Here is an 18,583-nt window from a genome sequence, read left to right as displayed (position 1 = left end):
TCAACAAAATAACACGGTTGGTTAAGAGCCCATAAAACGGCAGCCATCCTCACCGGCGCCATATCAGTCCGTAGAAGGTGTGAAGTTTTCCAAGTGCATGTCCATGACACAACTGAACATCTAGCAAAAATCCATATTCTATTCTGGTGGAAATGAAAACGGGAGGAGAATGTGTCAACAGTTGAGGAGCATAGGTATGACACATGGCGACACAGCTACTAGAAATCAACCCCTCTAAATTACAACAGGTTTGCTCATCACGCATGCGCGTTTCGACGCTTTGCCAAGGCAACGCAAAGACGCGTCTGTAACTGTCCAGATACCTTGCAGAAGTAACTACAACTTGCAACAATAATAACCTAGCTGGAAAATACAGACACAGTTTTCCCAAACGCCTGCAGAACTTTAACAACAACAAAAAAATGCCAGTACATTTCAAGGTAAACAAATGTACTTTTTCATTGAACGAGTGCAATAGAAATTCAACTCTTGGCTTTGGTTAGCGCAGTGTTTTGAAACACGACGTCAGGTATCTACGTCACCGCTTAGAGTGAGGAGAAGAGGTTTCGATTGATACAGAAATGGAAACATTGCTTCATTCGCACAAATACATGTTAGTTTACTAACATCGTGCATTGCGATTACAGCGGATAAACAATCTTCGACGATTGCAGGTATAGCTAGCTAGACGGGGAAACAATCAAATCCCACTTCCAAGGTGTCGGTTATTAGCTTGGTTAGCTACGTGTTTACTAACACGTTACAATGGTATAAAGCGGATAAGCTAACGTAAACTAGCTGCCAGTGGCTATTTCGTGTTTTTATTGATAAATAGAGAGACATAGTAACGCGCTGGTTCTAGCCTTCAAATAAATGTGTCAACTGCATGACATTGTAAATGGCAATAGAGGATTTGTTTAATGTGGTGTATTGCGTTAGTATGATTAATCAGCCTAGATAAAGACAGTGGTACAGTATGGTTTATAAACTGTGGCCTATACAGCTGCTAACTTGCTAGATATACTGTAGCTGCGAACTCAGTTCACAGATTTCATTCAAACAAATGGAGCCAATCTGTTTCCTAGGCAACATCTGACCAACACGAATCATGCAAATGTTTGCGCGTGCATGACGCGTACGGTTCTTTTAAAGGCATGCTATTTGCTAAATTTATCCCACTTAAACAATATAGTAAGTCATGTTTTCTTAAACTATTTGCTAATGTTTGGATTGTCACACTCACATGCACAGGGCATCAGTGAGTACAAGAAGAAATTTAAAGACCGGGTAGCGCGCTCCAGAAGCGCCTCTCCTCAGCGACGGATGCGCTTAGCTGGACTTCGATCTGACCAGATGGGTAAGATTTATTGATTGATTGATTGATTGATATAGACCCTTTTCCAGTACACGACACACTGACGTCACGCACAGATGCCCGTGACTCTTGGCTGCATTGAAAAAAGCTGTCGCTATCTGCGCCAATTCAACAAAGCCTGAATTTAATTTTTTATCACTTCTAAACAAAATAACTTTTTGGGGTTTTCGGACGCGTACAATTATGTTTTGATTCTTGCTTGAACAGTCGCTAAGATCATATTTGGATGTGAACTTTGCAAAATTACTTTTTTTTGGATGCAGCAGGTGTTGGCTAGAATGTTAACGTTCATTGACATACTGTAGTCTGTAGCAAAAGCTAGCCAAAGAGCCATTTTACTGGTTGAAGTGTAAAAAAAAACAAAAAGGATAATGCAATCAAATTTGTGATAATGACACACACATTATATTAAGCAGGACACTCATACAAGCCTTAAAATCCAGTTATAATCCAAAAGTAGTGTGAAATGCACTCATAAACAACATGTAAATAGAGGCGTTTTTTTGTGTTCTGTCACCAACTTGCTTGTATTGCCCTCCTGCGGCAATGTTTGCAAAAACAGAAAGGGGTCTATATGACCCGGTAACAGTATAAAATGCCAAGTTTACATATCAAGCATCATTCATATTCCTGTCGTGCATCTTCATCTTTAAAGCACTGAGCCCAACTCTACTACTCTGCTTTTACTATTTACATTTGAGTCATAGTGAGTGAATACATTTCCATACTGGTCCTCCGTGGGAATAGAACCCACAACCCTGGCTTTGTAAGCACCATGCTCTACCACCTGAGCCACATGGTCAACTTTCATCTCTCTATCATTCATATTACACCAGGTATCAGTAGAGACACTATCATCTCATCTCTCTATCATCCATATTACACCAGGTATCAGTAGAGACAATATCATCTCTCCTTCTGTCATCCATATTACACCAGGTATCAGTAGAGACACTATCATCTCTCCTTCTATCATCCATATTACACCAGGTATCAGTAGAGACACTATCATCTCTCCTTCTATCATCCATATTACACCAGGTATCAGTAGAGACACTATCATCTCTCCTTCTATCATCCATATTACACCAGGTATCAGTAGAGACACTATCATCTCATCTCTCTATCATCCATATTACACCAGGTATCAGTAGAGACACTATCATCTCTCCTTCTATCATCCATATTACACCATGTATCAGTAGAGACACTATCATCTCATCTCTCTATCATCCATATTACACCAGGTATCAGTAGAGACACTATCATCTCTCCTTCTATCATCCATATTACACCAGGTATCAGTAGAGACAGTATCATCTCTCCTTCTATCATCCATATTACACCAGGTATCAGTAGAGACACTATCATCTCTCCTTCTATCATCCATATTACACCAGGTATCAGTAGAGACAGTATCATCTCTCCTTCTATCATCCATATTACACCAGGTATCAGTAGAGACACTATCATCTCTCCTTCTATCATCCATATTACACCAGGTATCAGTAGAGACACTATCATCTCTCCTTCTATCATCCATATTACACCAGGTATCAGTAGAGACACTATCATCTCTCCTTCTATCCATATTACACCAGGTATCAGTAGAGACACTATAATCTCTCCTTCTATCATCCATATTACACCAGGTATCAGTAGAGACACTATCATCTCTCCTTCTATCATCCATATTACACCAGGTATCAGTAGAGAGCCTCAGTTTCTGTCCAAGAGGAAGGTGCCCTCCTCCCACACGCCCCAGGTGTCCAGCTCCTTCCAATGGAACCCCACCACCACAGAGCCCCCACAGAGACGGGATGAGACCCCCAGACCTGGTACCTCTCCCCTGGCTCCTACCCCAGAGAGAGTCCACACCCCTCTGGCCCCTAGGGGTCCCCCTTCTCCAGGGGACCCTCAACGAGGCCCGACCACTCTTCAGGGCCAGACTCACACCCGGAGCCCCCTGGCTACTGTAGAGAGAAAGGACCAAGTTTTCAATGGGGTGAGAATGGTTGTTATGTATTTCATGTATGCAAATACATGTGCTTTATTTAGCTTGGGGTTTGCACTTTTGAGACTATTCCATTGGCTCCATTGTACCAGGCAAACTAAATCAAGCGCAGCTCATGTATTTGAAAGGACCATTTGACACACGAATTTGACCCAGGCCTTCTAAGCAGCCCGTGGCCTGTGCAGCAGACACTTATTTTTTTGTTTGTTTAACCTTTATTTAACGAGGCAAGTCAGTTAAGAACAAATTCTTATTTACAATGACGGACAGTGAGTTATTACTAGTTACCTGTGTAGTAAAGTGAGAAATGTGATTCCAGGTTGACCATGTGTTGAGGAGGAAGGCAGGGCTGAAGTCGTCTGGACAGAGGACTGCACTACAGAACTCAGAGTACAGGAAACAGTTTCCGTGGAAGACACCTGTAGCTGGCCACGCCTCCCCACTGCTGGCTGCAGAACAGGTGTTAGTTGTTCCACTCATATCCTCATCTTGTCTGAACGTATACAACCCCAAACATCCATAACATCCATGTTAAAGCCCTGATAGCCACACGTTTGACATGTGTAGGCATTTCCTGGTCATAGAGGGGCCATATGCACAAGTATTAAGTAAGATTCACTGCTTCTTGTTACACCCTGAACCCAGGATTGGTCACCCCTTCTGCCCCATTACTAGTTAGTCTTGAAAACCCGACCGTCGGCCACACAGTGACTATGACCTGGTTTTAATGAGGGAGTCTTTTGGCCTAGAGGAGCTACGTCACTACCTATGTCGATAAGGGGGGAACAATTCTGGGGACTCGCCTAACTAATCATGAGGCAGACATGCCAGAACGCTGGGATATAAAACCAAACTTTGCAGTGGTTTTAGTTGAGCTAGTTGATGTAAACTATAGTACCAGGTATCCTAGTGGTTTTAGTTGAGCTAGTTGATGTAAACTATAGTACCAGGTATCCTAGTGGTTTTAGTTGAGCTAGTTGATGTAAACTATAGTACCAGGTATCCTAGTGGTTTTAGTTGAGCTAGTTGATGTAAACTATAGTACCAGGTATCCTAGTGGTTTTAGTTGAGCTAGTTGATGTAAACTATAGTACCAGGTATCCTAGTGGTTTTAGTTGAGCTAGTTGATGTAAACTATAGTACCAGGTATCCTAGTGGTTTTAGTTGAGCTAGTTGATGTAAACTATAGTACCAGGTATCCTAGTGGTTTTAGTTGAGCTAGTTGATGTAAACTATAGTACCAGGTATCCTAGTGGTTTTAGTTGAGCTAGTTGATGTAAACTATAGTACCAGGTATCCTAGTGGTTTTAGTTGAGCTAGTTGATGTAAACTATAGTACCAGGTATCCTAGTGGTTTTAGTTGAGGTAGTTGATGTAAACTATAGTACCAGGTATCCTAGTGGTTTTAGTTGAGCTAGTTGATGTAAACTATAGTACCAGGTATCCTAGTGGTTTTAGTTGAGGTAGTTGATGTAAACTAGCTACTGGGGCGGCAGGTAGCCTAGTGGTTAGAGTGTTGGGCCAGTAACCGAAAGGTTGCTGGATCAAATCCCCGACCTGACAGGGTAAAAACAGTGGGTTAACAAGGCAGTTAACTCACTGTTCCCCGGGCCCTGAGCAAGGCAGTTAACCCACTGTTCCCCGTCCCTGAGCAAGGCAGTTAACCCACTGTTCCCCGGGCCCTGAGCAAGGCAGTTAACCCACTGTTCCCCGTCCCTGAGCAAGGCAGTTAACCCACTGTTCCCCGGGCCCTGAGCAAGGCAGTTAACCCACTGTTCCCCGGGCCCTGAGCAAGGCAGTTAACCCACTGTTCCCCGGGCGCCAAAGATGTGGATGTTGATTAATGCAGCCCTCCGCACCTCTCTGATTCAGAGGGGTTGGGTTACATGAGGAAGACACATTTCAGTTGAAGGCATTCAGTTGTACAACTGAGTAGGTCTCTACTTGCGAACTATAACCTCTGTGATCTCCATGTTGCTAGCTACTATTTAGTATTTTATTCAAGAGGATAAAGTAGTGATGTAGGAAGTGACGTAGTTCCTCTATGCCAAAAGAGTCCATCATTGAAACCAGACCTCAGTCACTGTGTTGCCCAGGGTCGGGTTTTCAAAACATGACTAGTTCGAGAGATAGGCTATTTACCCAAGCTGTGGAGCAGAGATACTGTTTTGTCAAACAGCCAGTAGATGGTAGCAGAGTATTTGAGTATGAATCAACTATGAGTTACAGTATATTTCCTGCGTGGTCTTCTCCAGATGCTGTACACCAGCCACCGGTCCATCCCTCCCTTCAAATCGAACCCGGTGGTGGTGTTGGAGAGTGAGTACAGCAGGAACTTTAAAGCCTCTCCTCCTCCCAGAGGACCACGACTACGCAGCCATGGAGACGGGGACCAGGTGCCTCTGTTCCAGAGAGAGAATGTTTCCCCAGAGAAAGCATCAAAGGTACTTTTCCAAGTTCTACTCAGTCCAACAACGCCACACTACAACTCAATCTTTGTTCTGGTAATTGATTTATTCAGCCTCTTATGTACCAGACTTTACAAACGTGTCTTCGCTGGCCAGAGACCAGCACTCAAACCAGATCTGATTCTGGGTGCCAAGATTAGGCCACAATATAATACTCCCAGCGTTGGCAATATCTTCAACGCTACCTTTTGTATTTCAATAAGGAAGCAGATAGCCCTACTTACTTATAACAAGTATTTGTAACTGATTTCTGGGAAGAAACGGATACATTAGGTTACATTAGACTGCAAGGTTTTTCTCTGTTTATTGACATTTCAAAAACCCCTTGGAGGAATACAATGAACACTTAGAACGTCCAATATGAAAGGGGAATACAATGCACACCTAGAACGTCCAATATAAAAGAGGAATACAATGCACACCTAGAACGTCCAATATTAAAGAGGAATACAATGCACACCTAGAACGTCCAATATGAAAGAGGAATACAATGCACACCTAGAACGTACAATATTAAAGAGGAATACAATGCACACCTAGAACGTCCAATATGAAAGAGGAATACAATGAACACCTAGAACGTCCAATATGAAAGAGGAATACAATGCACACCTAGAACGTCCAATATGAAAGAGGAATACAATGCACACCTAGAACGTCCAATATGAAAGGGGAATACAGTGAACACTTAAAACTTCCAATATGAAAGGGGAATACAATGCACACCTAGAACTTCCAATATGAAAGAGGAATACAATGCACACCTAGAACGTCCAATATGAAAGAGGAATACAATGAACACTTAGAACGTCCAATATGAAAGAGGAATACAATGCACACCTAGAACGTCCAATATGAAAGAGGAATACAATGCACACCTAGAACGTCCAATATGAAAGGGGAATACAATGCACACCTAGAACTTCCAATATGAAAGGGGAATACAGTGAACACTTAAAACTTCCAATATGAAAGAGGAATACAATGCACACCTAGAACGTCCAATATGAAAGAGGAATACAATGCACACCTAGAACTTCCAATATGAAAGGGGAATACAGTGAACACTTAAAACTTCCAATATGAAAGTAAATAAAGCAGTTATTTAGATCATGTACTCCACATGCCACGCTGGATTCACCCACTGGAGTGTACTGGAGGTTTGGTGGTATTTCTGTACTGGTTCTACTGGTTCTATCCCCAGATTCCTCTGACTGACTGACTGGTTGCATCCCAAATGGCCCCCTATTCCCTATATAGGGATCTGGTCAAAAGTAGTGCACTATGTAGGGTATAGGGTGCCATTTGGGACGACGCAGTCTTTACGAATGGCTCTGTTCTGTTTGTTGCGATGATGACATCAGAGCAAGCGGAAGAAGAAGAGGGAAGAGAGAGAGAGAAAGTCCAGCGTCGTAGCGGAGAACATTCCAGTTCCACAGCCTCAGGAGCAACGGGCGGACCAGGAAGTGAAGTCACAGAGCCCCCAGAAGGCACATCTTCCCCACAGGTGAGATCAGCGGTCAGTTGTGATTACAGGGTAGATTGTAGGGTGAAGTTACCTCTACACGCTGATCCTGGGTTAATTTAGCATTCTTTCCCACTAATGGTTAAGGTTAGGATTGGGGGAGCTGATCCTAGACCTGTCCCTTTGGGAAACTTCACCTGGAGTCAGAGGTCAGGGGTCGGGAAGGGGAAGTAGGAGGGGAAAGAGAGAGGCAACCTGTCAGTAATAGGAAGTTTCTCATGTATTGTATATTGTCTCTTTCCATCTTCACTTCCTGCTATGTGTCATGCAGTATTTTGGTAATAATTACTGGTAACACTGCTCTCTCTCTCTCTGAGAATCATATGGAACTTCTCCAATGGACAGCAGCAGGGTTTGGTCATTCACATGTGGCCTATTCAACTAATACATTTTAGTTTAGAAATGATAATGCCAAGTGCAATGCTAAATGATCACTGAATATACATGATCTGACTTGGCCTGTCTGTGTGTTTCTGTCCCTCTCTCCAGAAAGGTGAAATCAGAGTATAACGCCAACTTCCGCTCTCCGCTGAACTACATATATAAGGACGGAGCCTGGGTCAAGGCTACCACGGTAGGAGAGGAGGTCAGTAGTTATTACACTGTCTACCACGGTAGGAGAGGAGGTCAGTGGTTATTACACTGGCTACCACGGTAGGAGAGGAGGTCAGTGGTTATTACACTGTCTACCACAGTAGGAGAGGAGGTCAGTGGTTATTACACTGGCTACCACGGTAGGAGAGGAGGTCAGTGGTTATTACACTGGCTACCACGGTAGGAGAGGAGGTCAGTAGTTAATACACTGTCTACCACGGTAGGAGAGGAGGTCTCGTTATTACACTGTCTACCACGGTAGGAGAGGAGGTCAGTAGTTATTACACTGTCTACCACAGTAGGAGAGGAGGTCAGTAGTTATTACACTGTCTACCACGGTAGGAGAGGAGGTCAGTAGTTATTACACTATCTACCACGGTAGGAGAGGAGGTCAGTGGTTACCACACTGTCTACCACGGTAGGAGAGGAGGTCTAGTTATTACACTGTCTACCATGGTAGGAGAGAAGGTCAGTGGTTATTACACTGTCTACCACGGTAGCAGAGGAGGTCAGTAGTTATTACACTGTCTACCACGGTAGGAGAGGAGGTCAGTAGTTATTACACTGTCTACCACAGTAGGAGAGGAGGTCAGTAGTTATTACACTGTCTACCACGGTAGGAGAGGAGGTCAGTAGTTATTACACTATCTACCACGGTAGGAGAGGAGGTCAGTGGTTACCACACTGTCTACCACGGTAGGAGAGGAGGTCTAGTTATTACACTGTCTACCATGGTAGGAGAGGAGGTCAGTGGTTATTACACTGTCTACCATGGTAGGAGAGAAGGTCAGTGGTTATTACACTGTCTACCACGGTAGCAGAGGAGGTCAGTAGTTATTACACTGTCTACCACGGTAGGAGAGGAGGTCAGTAGTTATTACACTGTCTACCACGGTAGGAGAGGAGGTCAGTGTAGTTATTACAGTGTCTACCGCAGTAGGAGAGGAGGTCAGTAGTTATTACACTGTCTACCACGGTAGGAGAGGAGGTCAGTGTAGTTATTACAGTGTCTACCGCAGTAGGAGAGGAGGTCAGTGTAGTTATTACAGTGTCTACCACGGTAGGAGAGGAGGTCAGTAGTTATTACAGTGTCTACCACGGTAGGAGAGGAGGTCAGTGTAGTTATTACACTGTCTACCACGGTAGGAGAGGAGGTCAGTGTAGTTATTACACTGTCTACCGCAGTAGGAGAGGAGGTCAGTGTAGTTATTACAGTGTCTACCACAGTAGGAGAGGAGGTCAGTGTAGTTATTACACTGTCTACCGCAGTAGGAGAGGAGGTCAGTGTAGTTATTACAGTGTCTACCACAGTAGGAGAGGAGGTCAGTGTAGTTATTACACTGTCTACCGCAGTAGGAGAGGAGGTCAGTGTAGTTATTACAGTGTCTACCACAGTAGGAGAGGAGGTCAGTAGTTATTACAGTGTCTACCACAGTAGGAGAGGAGGTCAGTGTAGTTATTACAGTGTCTACCACAGTAGGAGAGGAGGTCAGTGTAGTTATTACAGTGTCTACCACAGTAGGAGAGGAGGTCAGTGTCGTTATTACAGTGTCTACCACAGTAGGAGAGGAGGTCAGTGTAGTTATTGTATAAAGTAATGACCTACAGGCTCTAAGTAAATGTCATGGATATGGCTGAAGTCTCTATAACTCATTCTCTCTTCCCATCCTCCATTGCAGGGGCGTGACAGTCATCATAGTCACGTTTGGTATCACGAGGTAACACGGTCTATTCTCCCCGCTGTTCTACTGTACCTTCCTTCTCTTTTGGCTGTTGGCAATGACCCCTTCCCTCCTCTCACGTTTATATCAAACTGAGTGATGATACACGAGTGAACGGAACACCTGTGTATCCACCTTAGAAGCAATACAATGAGCAAAAATTGTTTCCATTGTTGAGTTTCAGAAAGGTCCCATACCTGATATCTAGGCCTGAGATTGTTGATTTTCAGAGAGGCCCCATACCTGATATCTAGGCCTGAGATTGTTGATTTTCAGAGAGGCCCCATACCTGATATCTAGGTCTGAGATTGTTGATTTTCAGAGAGGCCCCATACCTGATATCTAGGCCTGAGATTGTTGATTTTCAGAAAGGCCCCATACCTGATATCTAGGCCTGAGATTGTTGATTTTCAGAAAGGCCCCATACCTGATATCTAGGCCTGAGATTCTTGATTTTCAGAAAGGCCCCATACCTGATATATAGGCCTGAGATTGTTGATTTTCAGATAGGCCCCATACCTGATATCTAGGCCTGAGATTGTTGATTTTCAGAAAGGCCCCATACCTGATATCTAGGCCTGAGATTGTTGATTTTCAGAAAGGCCCCATACCTGATATCTAGGCCTGAGATTGTTGATTTGATAGGTTGCTGTAAAGATGAATTGTGAGTGCGTGCGTGTATGAGAACACGGTGTGTGTGTGTGTGTGTGTGTGTGTGTGTGTGTGTGTGTGTGTGTGTGTGTGTGTGTGTGTGTGTGTGTGTTTGTGTGTGTATGAGAACACGATGTGTGTGTGTGTGTGTGTGTGTGTGTGTGTGTGTGCGTGTGTGTGTGTGTGTGTGTGTGTGTGTGTTTCAGGCAGTGTCAGCGTCAGTACAGTGAGTCAGCAGGAGGTTGGTTAGACAGTGTTCTTCTCTCTATTCAACCTGAACATGCTGGGTGGTTAACCGTACCTTGTACGACACGTGGAAACCTGGCCCATCAACTTCATGGAACATGTACTAAATATAGTCTAGATGTGGAAGAACTTTCTAGAAAACGATTACCATTTGTCTTCTAAGTAAAGTAGTGTAATACACACCAATATAATGAAGGAATTATTAGGACCGTTAGTTGGTCTACGGTGATACCAAGTCTGATTGATCTGATGTTCCACTCCAGGATCGGGCTCCAAGCCATTTCCAGTGGGCTCTAGTTTTATTGAGGAAATCAACGAGGACAGAAAGAGAGGTTTTTGTTCGTCAGCTGAATGAGGATTTTCTGTTGAATTTCAGTTTAATCTACCTCTAATACCAGTCTATCATTCTACCAGTCTACCAGTCTATCAGTCTACCAGTCGACCAGTCTATCAGTCTACCAGTCTATTCCGTCTTCCCTATATTCCGTCCTCCCTATTTACCTAGGTTCAGATGCCAGCCTAGGTTCAGATGCCAGCTCAGTGTGTGTTGTATCGTGCCCTGGCTTTGCTTGTGTGCAAGAGAAGAGAAGATATGGCCTCTGCCTGCTTGTCAGTCATCTGTTGCATCATTGTGTGTGTCTTAAATCTATTGATAACACTTTCTGTGTTTAGAACTCTCTACCACACACCTGTGATCAGTATCAGAGGAAAGTTGACTTTGCAGCTAAAAAAACGACAACTAAACATGAGTCTGCTGCCTTTGCTTCTGATGCCACAGATACTGCAAGGCCCCTCTTACCACGTGCTGTTAATGTGATGCCACAGATACTGCAAGGCCCCCCTTACCATGTGCTGTTAATGTGATAACACATACTGCAAGGCCCCCCTTACCATGTGCTGTAAATGTGATAACACAGATACTACAAGGCCCCTCTTACCATGTGCTGTTAATGTGCTTGAAATGCTTCTGTACAGTATTCATATGAAGTTCTTCAGGAACTGGATTTAAACCATAACCTGGTCCCAGGTCAGTCTCTCGCCGTCTCCATTTCTATCATTGTCAAGACAAACATGTTTGGTATGATGATTCCATAAGTTAGTTGACAAGAGAGCAGAAACAGACCCGGCACCAGGCTAGGTTCCAGCTATATAACATAAAGAATCTGTGTTGTCACTGAGCCGTGTCACAGACCCGGCACCAGGCTAGGTTCCAGCTATATAACATAAAGAATCTGTGTTGTGACTGAGCCGTGTCACAGACCCGGCACCAGGCTAGGTTCCAGCTATATAACATAAAGAATCTGTGTTGTGACTGAGCCGTGTCACAGACCCGGCACCAGGCTAGGTTCCAGCTATATAACATAAAGAATCTGTGTTGTGACTGAGCCGTGTCACAGACCCGGCACCAGGCTAGGTTCCAGCTATATAACATAAAGAATCTGTGTTGTGACTGAGCCGTGTCACAGACCCCGCACCAGGCTAGGTTCCAGCTATATAACATAAAGAATCTGTGTTGTGACTGAGCCGTGTCACAGACCCGGCACCAGGCTAGGTTCCAGCTATATAACATAAAGAATCTGTGTTGTCACTGAGCCGTGTCACAGACCCGGCACCAGGCTAGGTTCCAGCTATATAACATAAAGAATCTGTGTTGTGACTGAGCCGTGTCACAGACCCGGCACCAGGCTAGGTTCCAGCTATATAACATAAAGAATCTGTGTTGTGACTGAGCCGTGTCACAGACCCGGCACCAGGCTAGGTTCCAGCTATATAACATAAAGAATCTGTGTTGTGACTGAGCCGTGTCACAGACCCGGCACCAGGCTAGGTTCCAGCTATATAACATAAAGAATCTGTGTTGTCACTGAGCCGTGTCACAGACCCGGCACCAGGCTAGGTTCCAGCTATATAACATAAAGAATCTGTGTTGTCACTGAGCCGTGTCACAGACCCGGCACCAGGCTAGGTTCCAGCTATATAACATAAAGAATCTGTGTTGTGACTGAGCCGTGTCACAGACCCGGCACCAGGCTAGGTTCCAGCTATATAACATAAAGAATCTGTGTTGTGACTGAGCCGTGTCACAGACCCGGCACCAGGCTAGGTTCCAGCTATATAACATAAAGAATCTGTGTTGTGACTGAGCCGTGTCACAGACCCGGCACCAGGCTAGGTTCCAGCTATATAACATAAAGAATCTGTGTTGTCACTGAGCCGTGTCACAGACCCGGCACCAGGCTAGGTTCCAGCTATATAACATAAAGAATCTGTGTTGTCACTGAGCCGTGTCACAGACCCGGCACCAGGCTAGGTTCCAGCTATATAACATAAAGAATCTGTGTTGTGACTGAGCCGTGTCACAGACCCGGCACCAGGCTAGGTTCCAGCTATATAACATAAAGAATCTGTGTTGTCACTGAGCCGTGTCACAGACCCGGCACCAGGCTAGGTTCCAGCTATATAACATAAAGAATCTGTGTTGTCACTGAGCCGTGTCACAGACCCGGCACCAGGCTAGGTTCCAGCTATATAACATAAAGAATCTGTGTTGCCACTGAGTCGTGTCACAGACCCGTCACCAGGCTAGGTTCCAGCTATATAACATAAAGAATCTGTGTTGCCACTGAGCCGTGTCACAGACCCGTCACCAGGCTAGGTTCCAGCTATATAACATAAAGAATCTGTGTTGTCACTGAGCCGTGTCACAGACCCGGCACCAGGCTAGGTTCCAGCTATATAACATAAAGAATCTGTGTTGTGACTGAGCCGTGTCACAGACCCGGCACCAGACTAGGTTCCAGCTATATAACATAAAGAATCTGTGTTGTGACTGAGCCGTGTCACAGACCCGGCACCAGGCTAGGTTCCAGCTATATAACATAAAGAATCTGTGTTGTGACTGAGCCGTGTCACAGACCCGGCACCAGGCTAGGTTCCAGCTATATAACATAAAGAATCTGTGTTGTGACTGAGCCGTGTCACAGACCCGGCACCAGGCTAGGTTCCAGCTATATAACATAAAGAATCTGTGTTGTCACTGAGCCGTGTCACAGACCCGGCACCAGGCTAGGTTCAAGCTATATAACATAAAGAATCTGTGTTGTGACTGAGCCGTGTCACAGACCCGGCACCAGGCTAGGTTCCAGCTATATAACATAAAGAATGTGTGTTGTCACTGAGCCGTGTCACAGACCCGGCACCAGGCTAGGTTCCAGCTATATAACATAAAGAATGTGTGTTGTGACTGAGCCGTGTCACAGACCCGGCACCAGGCTAGGTTCCAGCTATATAACATAAAGAATCTGTGTTGTGACTGAGCCGTGTCACAGACCCGGCACCAGGCTAGGTTCCAGCTATATAACATAAAGAATGTGTGTTGTGACTGAGCCGTGTCACAGACCCGGCACCAGGCTAGGTTCCAGCTATATAACATAAAGAATCTGTGCTCAGTCACACCTGTCTGGCTGGAGCAGCCTGCTACTTTTAATGATCAAATGAATGCTATCAGCCAACCGATCAATCAACCGTCCTCGCAGGTCCGAGAGCTTCGTAAGAAAGCGGAGGCCTACAGACAGAGGGCGTGGGGGACCCATTTCTCCCGCCTCCACCTCAACCAGATCCTGTCGGACCAGAACCAGCTGTGGGAGGCCTCCACCCCTTCCTCCTCTAACCTCAGCTCTGGGACAGGTTCAGGGGACGGGGAGGAAGACGGCAGCAGGAGCCCTACCCCCCAGGCTCTGGAGCTCGCTAGGTGAGGCAGACAGACCACAGAGCTGGCTGTAGCATGCCGTTAGCATGTCTTTAGTGTGGGCTGGATGTGTAGTAAGCCTGTCTCAGGGGTTCCCATAGATGGGATGCAACTCTCGGGCCTCAACATCGGGCCTTTGTAAGCATAGAATGAAATGGAAATCAAGTGTAGCCAAATGATTTGACTTAGAAGCAGAGCCACATATTTCTGTGTAGAAGCCACAGAGCTAGGTGGGTGGTTGACCAAGCTATATGGAGTAGGGGAAACTGATGCGGAGAGTCCTTTACTGGGGTCTTAATAAATCTGACCTATTAAGGTCATGTGCTCTGTGTGTGTCCCTCATCCTCTCCCTGCGTGTCTGTAGGGTTGACAGTAGCTCCAGCTCCGTAGCCGGACCCCCTCCCCTCACCCCAGTGTCCAGTAGAAGGAGCTCCACCCGGGGGGCTGGAGACACAGCAGGCCTCCCTGGAGCCCCTAACCCTGGAGCCCCTACCCTACCTGTTCAGAGGAGACTAGCCTGGGAGGAGGAGACAGGGGCTGGGGGTGGAACGGGGGAGAAGAGAGAGGAAGAAGAGGACAAGGAGAGAAAGGATGAGTATGTGGTTGTTTCATTCCCTCTCCATTTCCTGTTGATTTCTGTATTCATTGAGTGGCTTTGAGTTCTGAGTTACCTCCACTCTGTTTATATCCATATTGGAGACGGTCAGTTCTGTTACCTCCACTCTGTTTATATCTATATTGGAGACGGTCAGTTCTGTTACCTCCACTCTGTTTATATCTATATTGGAGACGGTCAGTTCTGTTACCTCCACTCTGTTTATATCTATATTGGAGACGGTCAGTTCTGTTACCTCCACTCTGTTTATATCCATATTGGAGACGGTCAGTTCTGTTACCTCCACTCTGTTGTTATCCATATTGGAGACGGTCAGTTCTGTTACCTCCACTCTGTTGTTATCCATATTGGAGACGGTCAGTTCTGTTACCTCCACTCTGTTTATATCCATATTGGAGACGGTCAGTTCTGTTTCCTCCACTCTGTTTATATCCATATTGGAGACGGTCAGTTCTGTTACCTCCACTCTGTTTATATCCATATTGGAGACGGTCAGTTCTGTTTCCTCCACTCTGTTTATATCCATATTGGAGACGGTCAGTTCTGTTTCCTCCACTCTGTTCATATCTATATTGGAGACGGTCAGTTCTGTTACCTCCACTCTGTTTATATCTATATTGGAGACGGTCAGTTCTGTTACCTCCACTCTGTTTATATCTATATTGAAGACGGTCAGTTCTGTTACCTCCACTCTGTTTATATCCATATTGGAGACGGTCAGTTCTGTTACCTCCACTCTGTTGTTATCCATATTGGAGACGGTCAGTTCTGTTACCTCCACTCTGTTGTTATCCATATTGGAGACGGTCAGTTCTGTTACCTCCACTCTGTTTATATCCATATTGGAGACGGTCAGTTCTGTTTCCTCCACTCTGTTGTTATCCATATTGGAGACGGTCAGTTCTGTTACCTCCACTCTGTTTATATCCATATTGGAGACGGTCAGTTCTGTTACCTCCACTCTGTTTATATCTATATTGGAGACGGTCAGTTCTGTTACCTCCACTCTGTTTATATCCATATTGGAGACGGTCAGTTCTGTTACCTCCACTCTGTTGTTATCCATATTGGAGACGGTCAGTTCTGTTACCTCCACTCTGTTTATATCCATATTGGAGACGGTCAGTTCTGTTACCTCCACTCTGTTGTTATCCATATTGGAGACGGTCAGTTCTGTTACCTCCACTCTGTTTATATCCATACTGGAGACGGTCAGTTCTGTTACCTCCACTCTGTTGTTATCCATATTGGAGACGGTCAGTTCTGTTACCTCCACTCTGTTTATATCCATACTGGAGACGGTCAGTTCTGTTACCTCCACTCTGTTGTTATCCATACTGGAGACGGTCAGTTCTGTTACCTCCACTCTGTTTATATCCATATTGGAGACGGTCAGTTCTGTTACCTCCACTCTGTTGTTATCCATATTGGAGACGGTCAGTTCTGTTACCTCCACTCTGTTGTTATCCATATTGGAGACGGTCAGTTCTGTTACCTCCACTCTGTTTATATCCATATTGGAGACGGTCAGTTCTGTTACCTCCACTCTGTTTATATCCATATTAGATAACTCTGTCTGTCTGTCCGTCCGTCCGTCCGTCTGTCTGTCTTCTAGGCTGAGGGTGCTGGACCATCGTTCGTCGTCTGTAGCAGGCTCCCACAGCTCCAGAGAGGGTGGCAGGATGCCCACACCCACACTGCAAAGGATCGCTACTGTTCAGAGAACTCACCACGACCTGACTACTCCAGCCACTGGTAACCTAGTAACCTAGCAGATATATTGTTGACATATTGTTTTTGTGACCAACTTTTTGTTCTCATTATTTGTTGTTGAGAGAGGTGTTACTGGTACAAAAACAATCAAATAAATGATCCAGGAGCTGTGTGTGGTCCGGCCCAGTCTGGCTTTGTCTCCAAGGACCTCCAGGGGCAGGTTCACTAGGACCATAAACTAGGTGACAGTGGAAACAAACCCACTAACTAGTGTGTTGAGACAGGTTCACTAGGACCATAAACTAGGTGATAGTGGAAACAAACCCACTAACTACTGTGTTGAGGCAGGTTCACTAGGACCATAAACTAGGTGATAGTGGAAACAAACCCACTAACTAGTGTGTTGAGGCAGGTTCACCGTGACCATAAACTAGGTGACAGTGGAAACAAACCCACTAACTAGTGTGTTGAGACAGGTTCACTAGGACCATAAACTAGGTGATAGTGGAAACAAACCCACTAACTAGTGTGTTGAGGCAGGTTCCCCGTGACCATAAACTAGGTGACAGTGGAAACAAACCCACTAACTAGTGTGTTGAGGCAGGTTCACCGTGACCATAAACTAGGTGATAGTGGAAACAAACCCACTAACTAGTGTGTTGAGACAGGTTCACCGTGACCATAAACTAGGTGATAGTGGAAACAAACCCACTAACTAGTGTGTTGAGACAGGTTCACCATGACCATAAACTAGGTGATAGTGGAAACAAACCCACTAACTAGTGTGTTGAGGCAGGTTCACTAGGACCATAAACTAGATGATAGTGGAAACAAACCCACTAACTAGTGTGTTGAGGCAGGTTCACTAGGACCATAAACTAGGTGATAGTGGAAACCCACTAACTAGTGTGTTGAGACAGGTTCACCATCTTCCCACCTTAGCTTGCATCCAACCTACACCTTTTTCCAAAAACTCTTTATCTTCACAGTTCAGTTATGGGTCACATCAATATAATACACTAAAACTCACTATTTTCAACATTTTACATGACAAGTGAATCATTTAGCAAGACACTCATATCCAGAGCATCTTATAGACGGTACCATTCAGTTTAGCAGCAAAACAACCACATATCACAGTCAAGATCAAAGCGTGATTCATTACTTCTGTTCTGTGTTGAATTTTTAAAAAACTTTATCGTTCCCCCCAGAGGGTAAACGTGATAACCTTGTCTAATGTCTTGTCAGGAGGTGCTATCCTGGTGTCTCCTCCTAAGACGGAGGCTAACGGTTGGGTGAAGAGAAGTGAACCTCCGTTGGGTAAAACCCGTTCCCCATTTAAACACCTCTCTCTGGCCTCGCCACAACGAGCAGTCAGACAGGTAACACTCGACACCGCTGGATATTGGGATAGTGTGTAGAGCTTCTCCTTGGTGAGAAGAGACATAGTGTTTATAGGCAGGGTTACTGTAGAAACACGTTGTGATAACTGCTGTGCTGATGGAAAAAAAAAGCTTTATAAATCGATAGGTGCCTCTAGTCTGGTTAATGCTATCTGTGTTACAGATGCCTCTAGTCTGGTTAATGCTATCTGTGTTACAGATGCCTCTAGTCTGGTTAATACTATCTGTGTTACAGATGCCTCTAGTCTGGTTAATGCTATCTGTGTTACAGATGCCTCTAGTCTGGTTAATGCTATCTGTGTTACAGATGCCTCTAGTCTGGTTAATACTATCTGTGTTACAGATGCCTCTAGTCTGGTTAATGCTATCTGTGTTACAGATGCCTCTAGTCTGGTTAATGCTATCTGTGTTACAGATGCCTCTAGTCTGGTTAATGCTATCTGTGTTACAGATGCCTCTAGTCTGGTTAATGCTATCTGTGTTACAGATGCCTCTAGTCTGGTTAATAC

The 18,583-nt window shown here is 45.0% G+C and overlaps 1 protein-coding gene across 4 annotated transcripts in view; it reads left to right on the top strand.

Annotated features, from left to right (window-relative positions):
• Positions 1 to 275: 275 nt before the first annotated feature.
• mdm1 (Mdm1 nuclear protein) overlaps positions 276 to 18,583 on the top strand; it is a 28,119-nt gene continuing 9,811 nt past the window's right edge. The window contains exons 1-12 of one of the 4 annotated variants that reach the window (XM_055905191.1): positions 276 to 440; positions 1,252 to 1,357; positions 3,079 to 3,380; positions 3,709 to 3,849; positions 5,645 to 5,833; positions 7,222 to 7,364; positions 7,872 to 7,968; positions 9,656 to 9,694; positions 14,131 to 14,345; positions 14,707 to 14,937; positions 16,574 to 16,713; positions 17,920 to 18,153. In XM_055905191.1, coding sequence (XP_055761166.1) covers positions 423 to 440; positions 1,252 to 1,357; positions 3,079 to 3,380; positions 3,709 to 3,849; positions 5,645 to 5,833; positions 7,222 to 7,364; positions 7,872 to 7,968; positions 9,656 to 9,694; positions 14,131 to 14,345; positions 14,707 to 14,937; positions 16,574 to 16,713; positions 17,920 to 18,092 — 1,794 coding nt within the window. In that variant the 5' untranslated portion in view covers positions 276 to 422 and the 3' untranslated portion in view covers positions 18,093 to 18,153. Of the gene's footprint in view, positions 441 to 504; positions 675 to 1,251; positions 1,358 to 3,078; positions 3,381 to 3,708; positions 3,850 to 5,644; positions 5,834 to 7,221; positions 7,365 to 7,871; positions 7,969 to 9,655; positions 9,695 to 14,130; positions 14,346 to 14,706; positions 14,938 to 16,573; positions 16,714 to 17,919; positions 18,154 to 18,583 lie in introns of those variants that run through there. The other 3 variants (XM_055905190.1, XM_055905193.1, XM_055905192.1) reach the window with 3 other exon arrangements.

The sequence above is a fragment of the Salvelinus fontinalis genome, chromosome 39 (assembly GCF_029448725.1).
Source record: "Salvelinus fontinalis isolate EN_2023a chromosome 39, ASM2944872v1, whole genome shotgun sequence".
Lineage (NCBI taxonomy): Eukaryota > Metazoa > Chordata > Actinopteri > Salmoniformes > Salmonidae > Salvelinus > Salvelinus fontinalis.
Note: the sequence above shows the minus strand (reverse complement) of the source record. Positions and strands in the feature narration are given on the sequence as shown.